We start from the raw sequence: 18,844 nt of genomic DNA on the forward strand, positions 1-18,844 counted from the left end.
GCTAACTCCCTGCTAACTTCTAACTCCGTTAAATGTCATAAATTCCGTTTTCATGGATGCCTGGATGTTAAACTCAATTGTTACGCCTGGTAGAGCAGACACTGATCATTTTATTAAAGATGAAAGACTTTAGACAGTTTTTCAACTCTCAGTAATGCCATAGTGATCGTTTGATATATGGACCTGCAGCGGAGTTTAGACCCAGACACGGCTAGTGACGTCAGACTGAACAACCGGATAAGGATAATAAACCAACACGTGACTAAAATAACAATTATGACTCTGATGTGTTTCATGTGTAGCAGGATGGTCTCTATACAGCAGTCGCTGCAAGCATCCACATTGGCACACTTACTTTTCTTTAAGCCACCTCTCATTGCTAATAATTTTCTTACAACGAGTCAGACTTTCTTGCATTTTCAAAGTCCTTTTGAGCAATAGTTCTCAAGGTTTTCTTGAGGCCTTTCAAAGTTTTTCTTAAGACATTTGTCTGCTTTTCACTCATTTTTAGTCCATTCTTTACACCTTACTCCTCGACCCATGAATCACTCAAACATTTAAAAAAAAGAACCTAAATCGGTACCGTTTCTACACATATCAGACAACTTAGCAAAGAATCGATTGTAAATTATATCCTTAAGCATTTTGTGTTGTTGCACAGATGTGCAAAACACATCATTCCTGTTTCTTTAGTTGAATATGTGAAAAATGTCAAAGATAATGCAGTTGGGCAGGAATAAAAATAGCATTTTTGCACCACCAAGGTGATTCCCAAAGAGCTGTTAGCCGAAAACTTGTGTTGCCTTAAAAAACTGGACAAGTGGGAGGACAAAAGAAAAAGTGGCGGGGCCAAAAAAACCCCCAGAAAAACAAAAATACTTCAGATGAAAAGTATCTGAAAGTCATGTCTTAAGAAATAGGAAAAAAGTCCAGCAAAGACCTGAGACAGGACATGAGAGGTAGCAGCATCACCAGAAATGCTCTCAGCGGAAGGTTAAGAATACATTCTTATTGAATGTATAATTATAATGGAGTGATTCATCCAGACTTAAAAGGTTTGAGTCAGCAGAGAAAAACTATTTAAGCCATAACAACCCAAATAATACACAAAACCCCCACTCAGATTCATTTAAACAACTTTTATTTATTAAGTTTTTACAAATAAAGTAACAAATTTATTGTATTGTAGCGCAAAGCGCAAAGTTTTGTTTTTAATAAGAAGCTTGAACACTCTATACTTAGTGCAAAACATACCATTAAAGGCTGTCGATGACTCCTTACATGTATTTATTTATTTTTTGTTATTCTCTTTCATTCTTTCATATTTGTTTACTTAAAATCCGACCATGTTTGAACAACGTCAACCACGATACAGAAAAAGGAAAGCAATGAATTAAATTAGGAGCTGGTAGAGACAGTAAAACGGCACAGTGAGAATTCAAAAAAACAAAATGTGAGAGTGGAGAGAGACAAGAAACAAAATCGACATATTTTCAGCAACGCTCACAGAAACTGTTGCTGTTTTCAACACATCATTTCACAGGAGCAAGCTACATAAAACAGCGAGGAGTTGCATGTATCTGTGACTGTGGCTTTGTGTGTGTGTGTGCGCTGAAAGGCAGAATCTCTTTTATTGTTGTTTTTCTCTCTCTTTTGTTTGTTTTTTACATGTGGGCACTTCTACAGTGAAAAGCGTAAAGGGTAAGCGAGTCCTGAAGAGGCGAAAACTGGAAAACACATCAACAGGAAACTGATTCTAATGCAAGCGAGTTCAAACTATTGCTACACCGTGCACGCCTCTCCTGAAACACACAATCCTACTTTTCCACTTTAACTCGAGGAAACTTCACAATAAGAGTGCCTGTGCTGGAAAACTTTCGAGCCTTTCACAGTAAAATTCCTCCACGACAACTCCAAAACTTCACAATAACTGCACCCACTTCCAGCAGGGGCATAGCCGTCAAAACCTACTGTAATCTCAGTTTGATATTGATATTATTAAAGTGACAGTTTTAATACTGCATGCAAGGGCATTGCAGCGCAGCAGGTATTCCTTTTATTGTAATCATTGCGTAACAGAGAGACAGTAAAATATGACCAAACCTCAAATCTGCAGCTGCAAAGTGCAGATCCAGGATGATACCTGGCAAATTAAACAGCTCCAGTGAATTAATGCAGGTAACTACGCCACTTTTTTTCCTCCACTGACAAAAACAAAAAATCAAATGGCACTGAGTTTGTGGCATCATTAAAGGTCTGACAGAATGCTTATATTGAGAACTCAGAAGCAAAGTGGCTCAATGACTATTCACAGCTTCAACCAAACTTGCCAAGTAGTAAAAAATGTCGCGTTATTTTTCTCGAGGAATATAACGAAAAAAGATCTATGCTCTTTTGCACAAACTTTACAAAGTAACTTACACACAATCTGGAAAAAAGCAATGGAAAGATGCAAAGCTTTGAAGTTTGTACCAAATGTTTAATTTGTGTTACAGGTTAAAAAAACAAAACAAAAAAACAGTAGAGGGTGCCAGAGGCCTTGCACGTACTCCCTTAAATCCATCAATCATCATGACTGCCATCATCTCTGTCATACCTTCACTCAAAAACTCGTTAAAGCTGACTTTTATTTGTTGGTTTTTCAATTTCTGTAAAGACAGCTGACAACTGTGCTGCCTCGTTAATATTTTTGCAGAATTTTTATGGGTCCTGACAAAGTACTGCCTTGTTTTTCTTTATTCCTTTCTTTCTTCCAGCTAGTTACTTCCAACTAGTTTAAAATGTATCAGAAAAAGATGATGTCACAGAGTATCTATATGCACCAAACACTTTTTTGGCTACATTTTTTTAAAGTTGCATTTTCAAGTGTTAGGTTGCTGCTTATTTAGATATACCGAACCTTCTTTAGACTCGGTTTGACTAATGCATCTAATGCATGACCGGATCACAAGATTACAGCTGTTGTTTACCGTGTCTGAAAGTGTCCAGCTGACTGCTTGGCTACTTCCTGTATATGTGACTTTTGCTAGATAGTTAAAGGCTAGCAAACAAACACAGATAATTCATTTGTGACTTGCAAAGGAGGCAGAACAATAGGAAAAAGGACCTATACTGTACATCTTGCACTAGTGACATGCTTTCCTCTGAAGTCCTTGAGGGGGATGCATCAGGGCACAACGATATTTACACTTCAAAAGAAGTGGCCTGATGCACTGCAGACTACCTCAGCCTATCACAGTGTGCCTTGGTGGTCCTTTTTATATTTAGTGCCACATCCACATGTGATCTGATCCCTCCAGATACATTTTAACGCCAAGTATAAACAGATTTCAGACATACCTAAACAGGGCCATTAGCCTGCGCTTCTCACAATATTTCAGTAAACCCAAATTATTCTGACAGTAGAGCGTGACATCATGGCCTATATCACATTCCTGGTTAGCTCTGATGGTCTCAGAGTTTCAAATCCTGACAGAAAGCTAAAACGAGTCTTTAATATCAGCTGATCTCACGTTAAAAAGAACATTATGTCACTGTACCACGGCATGCTCTCCCCGCAAGTATGCTGCACTCGGGTCAAAGTACAGAGTGGTCCAAGCTTCGAATACAATCTTCAATAAACTCCCTCCTTAAAACTGAAGAAAAAAAATATATATACAGCAATAGAAACAACACTGATAACAAACGGTTGCCTTTCTCCGTCTCTGGACGTCAATCTCAACCTTCGTTCAAACGGCAGCAGAGCATTTCACTCCAAATTTCCCCATTTTGCAAAAAATACACTCAGGAGGAATCATCACAAGCCGGCCTAAACGTGCGCGCACATATACACTGCAGGCCTCATCCGCTAAACTTCACAGCAACAACCTTATATCCTCCACAAATTCTGTCCAATGTGCTCACTTTAACCTCCAATGGAGAAGCAACAGGAAGGAAGCAAGGCACTAGTTTAATACCTCCAGCCATCACTAGAGGCTCTAGACGGGTCAGGGGGAGCGAAGACAAGCAAAAATAAAAGACAGGGTTTTTTTTTTTCAAGTACATTAAAAATGGACACCATTGGTTTTTATACATTCACATTCATCTAACAAAACCAGGGGAGAAAGGGAAGAGGAGGGCTATTTAAAGTGTCTGATAGACAAGTACTGTATTATGAAAAAAAATAGCTAGCTTTACTTTATTATCTAAATATCGACTATCCTGGCGTTCACGCCGGTTTGTCTTTATACTCAGGTCAGTTTCGGCTTTCAATTCACCCAGTTTATAGAGATGACCTGAAAAAAACGGATTGATTAGTTGTTGGTAAGGCATTGGTTTGGAAGTGTGTCCTCAGTAAACTGACAGAAGGACGCTTATTGGAAAAAAAGAGAAAGAGAGAGAGGGGTTACCGATCTCCAAAAATTTGTTTGTGGAAAGCTGTGAATTGAAAGCGAAAGGACCCCGAAAAACTATTCTAAATATGCTTTTTTTTGTTTTTAAATTCACCCTAAAACTAATGTTGTCCAACAACATTTGCTAATAACAAACAACAATAATCACAGTGTCTCCACATCATACAGCGATGTGCACATATAACAGGTCCATTGACAGAACACGGTTTTGTTTTTTGTTTCTTTTTAAATAGAACAATCATTAACAACAATAATTATGACAATAATGTACATTGCATTTCAACCCAGATATTGAAAACGACCTAATTATGACACTAAGAACTGAGGCACGGCCCATGAGTCTGACAGCTGCTACACCTCCAACTATGCGTGAGTGTATTTACATGAGTCTGTGAATGACTGTATGCGGCTTTGTGTATTTATATGAATGTCATAAGAGTTGCGTGGGTGTGTGAATGTGTATGCGTCAGATTGCTAGCTGGGGTGGCGGTAGGTGGGTGGGGCAGGGGGCAACAAGGGAACCAACCCGACGACACACACAAAAAAAATGGAATCATCATAGCAGACATTCGAAAAAACAGACACGAACTATACATGGATATTATCTTGATAACAAGGTCACTTTTACACACTGAGTTCTCTTGTGTTCGGGCTTTTTTTGTCCTCTTCTAAAAGGTTTCTGCTGTTATTGCTTCAAATTGCAACAGGGAGGTGAAGAGAGAGGGACGAAAGAAGTCATGAAGCATCTGTTCTGCCCGTTTGGGACCCCATCGACATGAAGTGAGCTGAAACAGGAAGCTGATGGAGGGCTTTCCCACTTCCATCTCTCTCTACCTGCTTGAATACTTTGCCACACTGAGCGGTGGGGAGGGGGAGAAGAAGACGGCGGAGATGCTGGGCTACATCTAGTCTCGATATGTATTTGATTTAATCTTGACTCGCTTTGTGCTTTTAAAGGTTAGGAAGGCTCTCCAACTTCCAAACGACTTCCTGAAACATTCGATTAGAGTTATGCGGACTCGTCTTCTGCTCTCACCTCACCCTTCTATCTGCTGCCATTTGCATCTCCTCCTGTAATCCTTTGATTTAAGGATGCTAACTGCTGTCAGAAACACTGACGATTTTGATTCCTAACGCTAAGCAACAATATCGGTTAATGTGAGGACTAGCAATGCTCACCCCCAATGGAAGAAATGCATATTTGCAAGTTTTTTTGTTGGGATTTCTAGCAGAGACTGATAAACATGGATAGCAGAGGCCTTAAAATCAGTACCAGCAGGAATTGATGAGAAGGTACTCCACAGACACAAAGGCTCAAGTTGGATTTTGTAAAAGCTGGCTACCACATTCTTCCTCCTCCTGAGCCTGATGTAATGTCGTCTGTCTAGTAAGCACGGCTCACTAACCCATATTATGTAAAGATATGTTAACTCATGTCAGAGCGTGAAATCCAACAAGTGTAAACCAGCCATTAGAGCAAACATGCAGACAGTTATTGACAGCAAGCCCACACACCCTGTCAGAACCTCTTTGGCCTTTTATCATTGTACTCTGAGTCTTTTTCTTTTGCTACAAGCCCACAGCAGAAAGGCTGCACTGCTTTTCTCTGAAGTGCAGCCTGAAGTGGCTTCTCATGCACACGCATGCCTACCCCCGTCTCAACCCCCCTCTCCCAACAAAAGAAATAAAATCAATCACACTTTCTAGTCAATCCAGCGATGAACACTCCACTTCACACCAGTCCTCTCAGGCCGTGATTTAAACCGGCCCCGACTCTGAGCCCTACGTGGTCCTCAAGTTGGGTCCTCCCGGGTTACTGACTGATTTCTGCAGGGTATTGGTCACATGGAAAGCTTGGAGTGGCCCCTGGCCTGGAATCTGGCCCTGTGGCGTGGGGTAGGGGCCCAGGGGTTGGGAGGTACTGACCAGCAGAGGCTGTGTTGGTGCTTGGTGTGGGGTGGACAGGCTGTGAGCCGGACCAGACCATTGTGCACTATAGGCAGCAGTTGGGGTGTAGTGGATGAACTGGGGAAGCTGGGGTTGGGGTGGAGTGGAGGAGGCAGGAGGGTGGCATAAAGAGCCCTTTCGGGCAGCCAGAGAGGTAGCGGTGCTGGAGTTTGTTGGGATGTGGGCTGAACCACCTATGCTGCTGGGACACAGCTGGCTGGGAGCGGAGTACTTCCTGCCCAGACTGGCTGACTGGATAACCTGCAGGGGAGGAGAAACGTCACTCAAAATTCAAAATTAAGCATTTTTCTCTTAAATAATTTGATTCTAGTTCCCTGTGCTAGGTAAAGATGTCTTTCAAGGAGTTAAAATTAAAGAGTTATTATTAACCAAGCCTGCTTAAAATGTAAGTTAAAAAAAAACAACCCAAAAATACAGCCATGCGACATTTATCTTAGCTAAACAAACTGTGTTATTCTCTGCACCACCAACACAGCAGATTTGCTTCATGTCAGGTGGAATTTAATAATTAAATAACCAAAACATTTTTTTGGGAATTTGCATGTCTGAAAAGTAAAAAGTATCAATTTGAAAAATCAATATCACATTGTAATATAATAACGTGTAAATTTTACTGTGTTTTAAATGGCACATGATGCAAAATAATGCATTTTAATTAAACACCAAAAGATCAGTTGTTAAGGGAATACAATAGCACATCATCCAGAAATCTGGATGTAGTAAAGCAGGCAGGGATCAAACAGCTTTTTGTGTTTTTTCTAAGAGTTTAGTGCAGAAATGATGCGATGTGGTGTTTTTTAATATTAACCTCATAGCTGTGTCCCTGCACCGGAGCCTGCTGCAGCTGTTTGGCACTCCTCTTACCCTGAAACAGTTCAATGTTTAATTTACTGTACAAACATAATGATGTAATATATAATTAATCACAAAAAACTGCTTCCATGTCCACTGATAACAGAAAAAATATTTGTCATGTTCATGACCTTTCTCTTAAGATTAACACTGCAAGGCACAAAGTTATGGCTAACACTTTTTGTATACATCCAAAAGGCCTTGGATCAGGTTTCTTCAACAGATCAAACACATTTGCATTTCTAAAAAGGAGGTTTCAGAGTTTAAGCTCTTTCCTCTCTGTCTTCATATCTAGTGAACTAACTATGGGACCTGCTGAGTCACTGATAAAATATATTTTTCTTTGATATGAAAACTCTTGCTATGTTTTAAAATATACATTCAAAAACAGCACTAAACCTGTGAGAGGTTCATGGCATCTCTGGCCCAGTTGTCCACCAGTTTATGAAGGTCATCGGTGAAGGTTCCTTTCCTCTGGTGTGGGGCTGGCATGTTGGGGGCCAGACACTGAGAACCCCCCTGGCTTTGACCCAAACCACCTGAACCGCTCACTGCATTGGTGCTATTCGTCCCTGAGAGTCAAGATAGACACAAGGGAGGAGGGAAAAGAGCAAATAGTGTGAGATAATGTTTAAAAGGTGAGGCAAAGCTGATGTTATCTGGATGATTGTGATTGGCGGCAGGCGGCTCTGTCTTAACCACAAAGGGCAGACAGAGGTTGGTCAGGTCAGGAGGTTTAGGGCAGCTGAGCATGTCGACATGGTCACAGAACTGCATTGTTTAGTTTTAATGATGGAGATCATGATGATAAACAGGAATAAGAGACAACTTATGATAGCAGAGGAAGGGCACTTTGGCAGTTAGGATAAATGCTGAACCCTTTATAGTATATATATCTTATTTATAACAAGGAATCAGATCACACTGGACAGCCTGTAGAGCATTCAAAATGCCCCTGCAGTGCACCTCTTAACTCTGAATACATTTCCCAGACACTAGATGGTGCTCAAGCTCTGTATCAGGAAGTATTATGTGTTTTTTTTCCCACCCACTACCAAACTTAATGCAGACTAAACTCCAAAAAAAAAGCACACACTGCAGGCTGGCTTTTTGGCATCTGTGTGTTCCCCATACCGTGCTCAATGATGGGTAATGACAGGGCTGGTCTATCAGTCCAATAGGAAACCACCAAACACTGGCTAGTGAAATAAGCTCTTTGCTACAAGACGCTGCACACTCTGCTGCTTCAAACAACAGTTTCAAGTCCCTTAATTCTGGATCCCTTATACTGCAGACAAGTCTTTGAGAATACAGGTTTATCTTTTGTAAATATGCAATTTTTATAAATAATTTAGGTCTGTGGAAGAGAAGATAAAGATTCATTTATAAATGCTACGAGGAAAACCATAAAGATATGAAAAGCATATACACATACTGCAGATAGATCATGTTTTCTTATGTTTTAAACATCCCCATAACTGCACATTACCCTTATAATCACACGAAGCTGATGCACTTCCTTTGCATACAAGATCATCCCAAAGCCATGCCAGCAGAATGAGCATGGGCGTTAAATATTGACATGATTTGTTCATATCAGATATTAAATGAGAACAGGCAGAATATGCAAGGATTGTCAAGGATTATACAGTTGGTCTGACAAAAATAAATAAATCAATAAATAGAAATAAACTGTCATGTCATGCTAAACAAAATGGAGGAAAATAAGAATGAGGAGACGCTGAGTCATGAACGACTGCAGCAGCATGGGATTCTGGTCTATGTAGTCCAAGCCAAAAGCCATGGTGAAGGCTGAGAGGAACGGGAGGGGCAGCTTGTATGTGTTAGTGTTTGGCACATTATATGCGTGTGTGAGAGAGAGGGAGAGCTTGCAGGTGCATGCGCTGTCAGTTTAGATCTGTTAAGGCTACACACTTCAGTTATTTCGGCCCTCAAACTGGACTTTCCCTGAAACGCCATCATCGAAACTGCAAAGCTCGTCTTAGCTGAAATAACTGAAGTTAACGGATCTCAAATCTGGCAGAGGGTCGGAGCTGTAACCGACAGGGCGTCAGAAGGCGGGAGGAAGCGTGGGAGAGCAAGTGCAAGGATGGAGGAGTTGGTATGGATGGAGGGAGGGAGGAAAGACCAAAAAGAGAGATAGTTACTACAGAGCTGGTTGCAGGGGCAGACTTTTTTCACCATCTTCCCTGTGCGGCCGGAAGACAACAATTGGAGGGATCGGGAGAGAGTCAGAGTTAAGCCCCGCCCACAACACACAACAACCAAACACAATGCACATTGTGACAGGTATAAGCATAATAATGTGACCTTGAAACAAACAAGACTTTGGTGTTGAGCTGCCCAGGAACATCTTAAAAACCTGTCACACAATGTAACATGTCCCCAGAAACACAAAGCAAATAGTGGAGGAGACTTTGCCCCTGATTATTATTATTATTATTATTATTATTTAATGTACAACCACACAAATGAGTAAAGCATTTTCTGACAATGGTAAGATACACAGACAATTTTCTGCAGATATGCAGACCTCAGTCGACAGTTACTTTTAGCCCAGAGGTGAACATATTATTTAACCAAAGCTATTGACATTGCTTTACTTTCAATTTAATAACAATATCAAATTTCAGATTTGCCTTTGCACACAGCCACATGTGCCATAAATGTGTACTGTGGCTTTAAGATGCTTATGGGCAAACCAAAACCTGGTTTCACATGTGATTCTGATACTCTCTGCAGCTCACAGGGCCTTACCACACCTGGGTCAAATAATGTAATCGACTTTGATTTTCAGACTTTCTATAAACAGGGTGGGATTTGTGCAAAAAAGGATTCTGGTTTGAAATTAATGTGCAAAATTCTCAGCATCACGTTTGTGCTTTCAGTCACAATCCAATCAATCCTAATGATACAAGCAAGACTCAAATCTATCTGTGCATCAACGTCACTATTTAATATGAAATAAGCTAAAAAATTACTGTCAGTCTAAAGAATTGTTAGGCTGAATAAATATTCTGCTGCAGTACAATCCTACGTCTCAAACTTAGACAACAGCCTGCTTTAATGACTGACTTAGAGCGGCTCTTTTTACACAGGAGTGCACCTACTACTTTCTGTCAGCCTATCATAGCAGCTGCACCACCGCATGTGAGTAACGTCTGCAGGATGTCTCAGACAGCGGCCCCATGCATAGCTGCAGTTCAACGAGATGATTCGAACATGCGGTGCTTTTTGGCTCAATGAAAAGCCCGCCCCATGCAGTGAAATTTCTACTTAAAAAGACTGCAAGCACTGAAAGTGAAATCAGCTCCCCATTAGACTGAAGTTTGTGCTGTAGACTGTTTCAAAGTGCAGCGATAAAAATGAGAGGGATGCATAAAATCACACCCTGATTATAAGCAAGAATTTGAATCCAATTCTAGACTTTTTAAAACTATGTTAAGGAACAAGAATAACTCGAGTCCACTAAGACCCAGGTATGCCTCTCTCCACTCCTGCTGATGCAGCGACATGGGGACGGCTGAGCGGGCGGTGAGGACACCGAGTGAGGAAAGGAAAGAAGGAAGGGAGAGACAGGGTTTGAGCTGCAGAGGGTTCAGAAGCATTCAGAAACGTCCCTTAAGCACAAAACATTTGAGCATTACAGATTAAGGTTTAATAGAAACACTTTATTAAGAGTAAAATAGAAATCAAGCTTTGAAGTGTGCTTAATTGATGTAAAAACAAACTGCTTATTTAAAAAAATTCAAAACACATGAAAGAAAAGCTAAAATAATCAACATGTCCGTCCTTCGCTATTTGGAAATAAGGGTTAGAAATGGAAGCAGTCAGGATTTGAAATTAATACCAGCAGACAAACAAAACGGCCTCATCTGTCTCTAATTTATTAGAACCGAAGATGAAATCGATCAGAGGGAGAATGTTTGTAATGATTATTGTTAGGATAGAAGCTTATTTGAGCTTGAATAACGTCACAAAGAACGTTAGTTACAGGTCTAAGTATAAATGTACAGGATTCTCCAGCTGCTTGTAAAATCCATGTTTAGCTGCTGTATTCACTAGCTTTCCCTTTAAAGCCCTTTAAAGCCCGAATCACAAAATAATCGCCTGAAAATTCAAGCTTTGTGAAAATGAAGTGTTTAGTGAACTTTGTGAGGGAATTAAACGATGTATAAATGATGAGTTTTAATTTGTATCATATTTGCTACATCATCCTTCAAAGTTAATCGTGCAGTTCATTTCTACATCATCACACTGATGATCTAGAAGACTCAAAAACTGACAAAAACTTGTAAACATGTATCAAATATGATACAGTTGACTTTAAAGGGTCAATTCAAATGAAGCCGTCATCCTTAAGTTTTTCCTCCTAAATTCTCGGAAAAACTAACCAACTGCTATCATGCAGCAAACTTTATCGCAACAGCATAGATATGTTTGGTCAATCGGCTCTTCTGCTGTATTTGCGACGGAGCAGCGGCAGTAGAAGCTAGAAGTAGCTCTAAAATTGATTTCTGCGGTATTAATCTGCAACATATTGTCATCAATCAAGCAGGACTGATAAGGGCTTTGACCAGGAGCCGTCTAATGAAACTTAGTTCCCTGCTAATGCTGTCAATTTCTGATTCATTGGATTTTTAGATTTTTATGACCCAGAGCCACAGTACCGGATTTTTGATTAGAGACATGGGCTTGTTTAAAAATGAAAAAAGCCTCAGTGTCACTAACTCAGTGTCTCTTTTGATCATTTCAGGGCCTTCACACTGCATCTTCAGACAGTGAGAAACTTTCTGTCATTTTCAGTCATTTTGACCTTATTATAGTAAAACGATTCTTATTTACTATAGCCAAAAGGGCGCAAGGAAGTTAAAAAAATAACATTTTTGGCAAGGAAGACAAAGAAAGAAACAAGATTACAAATGAAGAAATAGTATGTAAAGATGACTGCCGCAAGATCTGGGTGTGAAGAACTATCACTGTCTGAACATTTTGCGTCCTGCAGTAAGATCTTATATTGTTTACTTTTTTTATGCACCTACAACCTTTTTTAAGGTAAAAACGTTGTTTCTGCTTGTCTGTTTAACTAAAATACTCAGGTTTCAACTTCTGAAACCACAAAGTTTGATGTTCATGTCTACTCAACTGACTTTGCGTGTTTTTTTTTTTTGTAAATTTAACAGATTTCTGCAGAGCACTGATGATATCAGAAGGAGCGGGTCTTCCTCCACCAAAGAAGAAAACCCACAGGAGAGGATGACTGTGACTCGACGGATATATGGGGGGAAAAAATTAAACAAAAGTAAGTAAAGATAAAAGAGAAGAGCAAAGAAATAGAGCGTTACACACAAAGAGCCAAGCAGGGCGTACTCAGAAAGCGCGTCCTCCTGCCGCCAGGCTTGAAGGCCAAACGCTCCGAACCCCAGCTGAACTTTACACAGCCTGAAGAGAGGGAGGAGGGAAAGAAGGGGAAGAGAGAGGAGATGAGGAAAGTACGGAGAAGAGAGAGGTGAAGGGGAGGAGAAATGAGAAGAAAGGAGAGCGATAAAACCGAAGAGAGAAAATTGAGAAAAGACACGATAAGAAGAAGGAAGAGAAGGAAAAGATGAAAAGAGACACAGTTGAAGAATACACAGAAAGGACACTGAGTTAGCCCTCACAGTTTTTTTTCTCTCAACAAAGAACAACAGAAAGAGATGGGAGATCTTGTTGTGAGTGAGTGAAGACAAACCAACAGCATGCATTTGTCTTAATCTGCATGCGAAGCATCCAATAAGCTGTTTGTGTGAACTTTTAATGCTGCGGAGATGCAACGAGGCCCGGGACTCTCAGCGGATGCATACCTGGGGTGGGAGCACACAGGCTGGGCACAGAGAGCGCCGCGTCGCTGGTGTAGGCTGAACACAGGTTGTCACTGGAGGGAGAGGGTTTGAGGGGCTGGAGCAGAGTGCTGCTGTTCGAATCGGCTAATCCTCCTGGGGCTAGCAGAGCCAGCTGGCCGGGGTACATAGTCGGGACGCTCTGGGCGGATAGAGTGCTGCCTGAAGATAGCAGAAGGCATGGGCAAGAGGAAGGAGCAGGCCAGGACCAATCGCAGAAAGTAGAGAGACACGCACAAACACACAAACACAAAGGTAATGGATAGTTAAAGAGACCCATTTACCCAGACATTTACAGAGACACGCCCCCACACACAACCACACAGAGAAAAACAGACGGAGAAAGCAGTCAGAAATGTTCAAGCTCCGAGCCTGATCCCACGTGCAGGTGTACACAAGCAGATAAACACACATACATACATGTGCACATGGATGCATAAACACAGAGAGGATGCAATGTTAGCGAAAGGTTTTTGAACCGTCCTGGCTGTAGTGGGCTTAGGGTTCAAGATTAAGGTCGTTCAGGGTCAGTTCAACCAAATTAGAAGAACACCTTTTCATGCTCTGGTAGTGTCAGTATTTTCAAGTTTGTCTATTTTGTTAATAGAAACTAACTATTTTCACATGTGTGTGGGAAGGAAATCGTTTTTTGAATGAACTGAGCCTTTACATGTGTTCATCTTTTCACCAAAGCCTACCTGGCTGTAATGGACTCTTGCTGCTGGTTCTGGACGATTTCGATGACTTGCTTTTGGTGGGCCGTCTCCTCCTGCCAGTCAAGGTCAAAACAGGAGGGATCGCTGAAGGCGGAGGAACCTACAACGCCAAAAGGAAGAATTCTCACATTCCGTTTTTTTGTGATGCTGCCTTAATTGCAGTTTTTTTGTTTTTTACTCGCTGGTTACCTTTCCCAGCCTGGTGAACAGACGGTCTATTTCCTCCTTCTGGCGGGATTGAAGTTCCTGAATCTCACGCATGTGCCTGGTGGGTGAAAAGTAAAATAAGATATATAGAAGTAACAAGAACGGAATCATTCTTGGAAGGAAAAGGAGGAGAAGAAAAGCGCACGAGAAGGAGAGAAAAATCAAGTTTTTCAAAGCCATTAACCTTACTAAAGAAGCAAAGGTGGACAATAAAACAAAGAATGGACGTGTGAATCTATTTTCCACTTTAAGAAAATGAGAAAGGGATAACTCACTTCTCTCTGAGGCGAGTGACTTCCCGTTTGAAGTCCTCATCCTCAAATTCCGAGTCATTGTCACTGCTGATGTAGGAGTTATTGAAGGAGTTGTTTAGACTCGGCAGAGAGGCTTTATGGGTAGAATCTGGGGTCAAAACTTGGCCAGGATCGCTGGGTCCATTAGCAGCTTTGGCAGCAGGTGGAGGACTCTCCTCCTCAGCACGACTGACTGAGAATCTACCAACGCGGGCCTCGGGTTTAGGAGAAACCTAAAAAATTGAAAATATGAACAAAACAACAAGAGGAGGGGAGAGAATTAAAACTGGGAAAAAGGACAAAAGACGAAAAGGAAAGGAGGCAGCAGAGAAAATAAAGTGAACGATTACCTGAAAGCGTCCTATGGTGGTGGTGGGCGGTTTGGGGGAGGGGCAAGGGGATGTTAGAGGGGAGGGGTGGTGGGATCCAACGGGAGTCTTGTGAGGGGGCCCGTCCACCACGTCTCCTGTTTTTCCTGCTCCTTCCGCTTTCAGAGGCAACGAGGAGTTTTTGTGCAATGTGTTCTCTGGGCTCGAGAGAGTAGAGGATGATGAAGAAGATGAAGTGGAGGAGGTGGTGGAGGAAGACTCGGTGCAGGCCGGTCGCTGGACAGCGGGCTCTTCGATAGCCCGTGAGACCTAAGCATCGAAGAGAAACGTGGAAGAAGGCTATGAGACAAAGAAACACTTGGATCCTACTTATCAATTGGGATCCAGCGTATATTCATTATGCTAGCCTTACATGCAGACGGTATTCATGTGCGGTGTCTCGTGTTGAAGATCTTTTACCTTAAATCGTCCTAATTGAGTTTGAGGGGGATGAACAGGAGAGGACAAAGTTTCTTCCTCCACTGGAAAAGGAACTGACGAACATATGATGGATACTTTAGAAATCACACAGATACAAAAATATAACATTAGGATTTGGGTATAATCGAACATACCTGGTTGTCCAACTGAAGCCACACTAATGTGGGAGGCCTGACCGCCCACAGAAACAGTCTCTGGACTCAACGCTCTCCTTAACTGGGCATCCAAGTCCTCCAGAGGCTGCTGAGACTGAAGAGGTGGGCAGATAAACTGTTAGACCATGCAAGAACAAAAACCATGCAAAAAGAGGCAGGCTTGGCCACGCAGGTTTTTACTAATAGCTGTTGATTAGCAACATAAGCACAGATCAGCCAACTGAATCAAACATTTCAGTTGATTTTAAGATTTTATGGATTAAAGCAACACCAAACTCCAAGCTCAGCTAAACTGATTAATTGTTTAGTGCTGCTCCGCTGTGAGTTAGACTGCAGTCTTAGATCTGCAGGCAGGTTCTTGCTGAGTATCTGGTTCGCATTTGGCTTCCTTCTATTTTGCAGCTCGCTGCCTGGAAAACTAAGAATTGCATAATCAAGGCCATCTTTGTAATCACCGTTCATGTATGCACAATCTTGGACTTTTTTTTCAGTGCAATTATGTTTTTTAGTCTTTATTTTCTGCTTTTATGGTAATTTTGTTTTCAGGGATGGAATATTTGTTTTATATAGGTAAGCTGGTATTCTAATAGTAAAAGGAGACTGTTGTTTCTATCAGCAGCAATTCATATTTCCAAGCAAAGCTCAACTCTGGGACCTTGCTGCTTCTTTGCACTCATACATGGAAAGTTGGACATGACGAGAGCACCAGCAAAACCTCCCATATGGAACAGACAACAGATACGGCACACTGATTAAGTCAGACACAACATTAAAAAGGGCAGGTTTGCTGGAGAGGGTTTGCAGCGGTTTGCAGATTTACTACAACCTTTGGAAGACTGAAGCAGTTTATATGGTGCAGCCTATATAAACTGCTTACCAATGATGTTACTGATGTGTAGCTGAGTCAGCTGAGCCATCGTCTGGTATGCAATGAGCTGGATCGCCCTTGTGTGTGATCTCATAGCCCACCTGAATATACACCATGCTCCATTCTCTTTGTCAAGGATTTTGTAACACTGTTTTATAGGGTGCAATATCATTGAAGTTTATTTTAAAAATCCTCTAGTCTAAATGAACGTTTCCAAGCAAACTGTAATTAAAATACTTCCAGTTATACCATCTGACTAAAAATGCAAACTAACCTCTGGTCCAACTGGATGCTTTAACCATCCTCAAAACTTGGCAAAGCATACAAATTAGGACCAGTTAAAGTCTAAAATTTGTCATTTTTAACACCGTTCCTCACCAAAAAAAAAAAAAAAAAAAAAAAAAAAATCTGATTTCTCTCCTTCGCCAATGAACAATGTGATCCAGAAGCTGCGCAAAGCCATTCATTCTCGAGCAATTAAACTACAATTACAAAATAAATAATTAAAAACAAATCCCAAGTGAACTTCAACGACAGCAGGATTATCTTAATCAAACGAGACATGTCTCATCCAGGAGACTTACATAAGGGACGGGATGTTGTATCCGGGCAGATCAGATTGTTTTAGATGTCACATCTCTCTATTTATTCAATGTGCTTGTCTGGTTGAAAGGAAAGTCTATTTTTAAACTGAAGCATTCACGGTCTGGCAACTGAAATCAGTTCACTATCTGTCTGTCCTGAAGTCATTGGTGCTCAAACTGCTCACTGCTGCATTTGTCTGGCAAACTGTTTTAATCTGTTTGGTCATTCTCTTTGACCAGTGCTCCATGTGCTTCCCAGTCTTTATCTTAAAAGTCCACAGAGACTTTTTCGTCTTCTTCTTTCAGCAGCTTCCATTATGGATCGCCTGGCATCCACTTTAGTCACACCAACTCTCTGCGTGTCCTCTGTCCTCTCTCCCTACATTCATTTCCACCTTTTCCACCCTGCCTGCGCTCTCTTATTTCCCTCTGTTGTGCACTGTTTATTCTTCTGGATGGTTGACCCCATGTATTAAACACATACTCCTTGCAACTTCACCTTCCCACCTGTTTCCCTCTCATTCACACACGTCTTCTGTCTCGTTTGTACTGATATTCACTCTTTTTCTCTCCAGCACATTCCTCTGCCTCTTCAGGCTCTCATCTACCTGCTCCCTACTTTCACTAAAGATCATCTCATCATCATCTGCAAACATCGTAGTCCACAGAGACTCCTGCCTTATCTCATTTGTCAACCAACCCACCTGACACTGCATTTATGTGCTTTTGACTTCTTTTTAAAGTAACACTGAAGTTAAATTACTCAATTGTTTAATGTAATTATTTCATTAGATTTCTTCTTTTTTTAAGTTTTACTGTCCTTGTAGGCTTTGTATCAGATGTATCATCTCTGCAGCTTTTTTATTTTGGGCCTTTAAGTGTCTCATCTTAGAGTTTTTCAAGATTGGCTGTAATAACGCTGCTGTTTCAGAGAGATGAATCATTTTAGCAGAATTTAGAAAGGGCAGAAAAAAAGCAGAAGCACAACTTATGCACAGCACAAATTAAATCCGATGAAGCTATTGCAAAAAGACATTACAAACACACTGAGCAGTCTATAAACAGTGTTGCACTGTTTCAGACACATCGGTCTTAAAAAATGATCCAAAAAAGAACACCTGTATTACACAAGGTCCAGGGAAGGGTGGCGGGAGTTCTGAAGGAGGAGAACTGGCCTAATCCCGGAGAAAGAGAAGTGATGAAAGCATGGGAGTGGGAGAAATGAGAAAGACAAGAGAAGAGATTTGTAGAGGAGATAACAAGAATAGTGTTTATGGTTAAGAATGTTACAAGGAATTTCCATGCCAGATGAGTTTTAAGGAAATTGGGGAGAAAAACTGTGGAAGACATACTAGGTGCGATCAAAAAAGATTTTGGTATTTCATTGATCGCAACTTGTGCAAATCTCCCATTATTTTTATTATCTCTACATTATTTGTGACTTCCAAACAATTAAAAAAAATATGTAGTTAAAATTAGCTAACATGCACATGCTGTCTGACCACACGACACTTCATACTACAAAAAATTATTGAACTACATCTCAAAAAACCTTTAGTTTTAGAAAAAGTTTAGAATTATACAACTCACCGGTACTCTGGATAAGGGCGTTTTGGATGGAGTGGTCTGGCCTAATGAGACAGGGATGACTATAGAAAATGCAGAAAGCAACATTAAATAAAAAGAAGAGAAGATTTACCACCACTAAATAAAAAAGATTTAAATATTCCTACTAGACTGTGCAGGGGTGAAGACAGGCGTCCCAGGGCCCTGGATTGGAGCAGGGGATCCCAGTGATCCCAGCGCCAGGCTGGAAGGGGGTTGAGGAGGAATGGCTGACTGGCTGGAGCCAGATGCTGCGACAGACGTGGTGGAGGTGGAGCAAGGTCCTACTGGTGACGAGGTACCTGCCACAGCAGCCAGATCAGCAGCTACGATGTCTCCCTGGGTGGAAGGCACCCCGCCTCCGAGGTCCATGAAGAGAGAGCGCAGCTTCATTTCCAGAGCTTGGATGTCGTCTGGTTTGCACTGCGACTCAGAGGAGTGCTCACATCTGAAGGAGATCGGTGACAACAAGTCTCAGAAATAATCAGTATTTATG

General features: G+C 41.3%; 1 protein-coding gene across 13 annotated transcripts in view; it reads right to left on the reverse strand.

Annotated features, from left to right (window-relative positions):
- Positions 1-2,458: 2,458 nt before the first annotated feature.
- wnk1b (WNK lysine deficient protein kinase 1b) overlaps positions 2,459-18,844 on the reverse strand; it is a 93,986-nt gene continuing 77,600 nt past the window's right edge. For 8 of the 13 annotated variants that reach the window (XM_026146914.1, XM_026146915.1, XM_026146916.1 and 5 more), the window contains 15 exons: positions 18,477-18,796; positions 18,334-18,392; positions 17,862-17,918; positions 15,271-15,385; positions 15,116-15,189; positions 14,678-14,965; positions 14,310-14,560; positions 14,017-14,092; positions 13,810-13,927; positions 13,076-13,273; positions 12,582-12,674; positions 9,380-9,421; positions 7,611-7,783; positions 7,168-7,224; positions 2,459-6,599 (listed from right to left, as the gene is read on the reverse strand). In XM_026146914.1, coding sequence (XP_026002699.1) covers positions 6,174-6,599; positions 7,168-7,224; positions 7,611-7,783; positions 9,380-9,421; positions 12,582-12,674; positions 13,076-13,273; positions 13,810-13,927; positions 14,017-14,092; positions 14,310-14,560; positions 14,678-14,965; positions 15,116-15,189; positions 15,271-15,385; positions 17,862-17,918; positions 18,334-18,392; positions 18,477-18,796 — 2,347 coding nt within the window. In that variant the 3' untranslated portion in view covers positions 2,459-6,173. The other 5 variants (XM_026146917.1, XM_026146918.1, XM_026146920.1 and 2 more) reach the window with 5 other exon arrangements.

Source organism: Astatotilapia calliptera, chromosome 17 (assembly GCF_900246225.1).
Source record: "Astatotilapia calliptera chromosome 17, fAstCal1.2, whole genome shotgun sequence".
NCBI lineage: Eukaryota > Metazoa > Chordata > Actinopteri > Cichliformes > Cichlidae > Astatotilapia > Astatotilapia calliptera.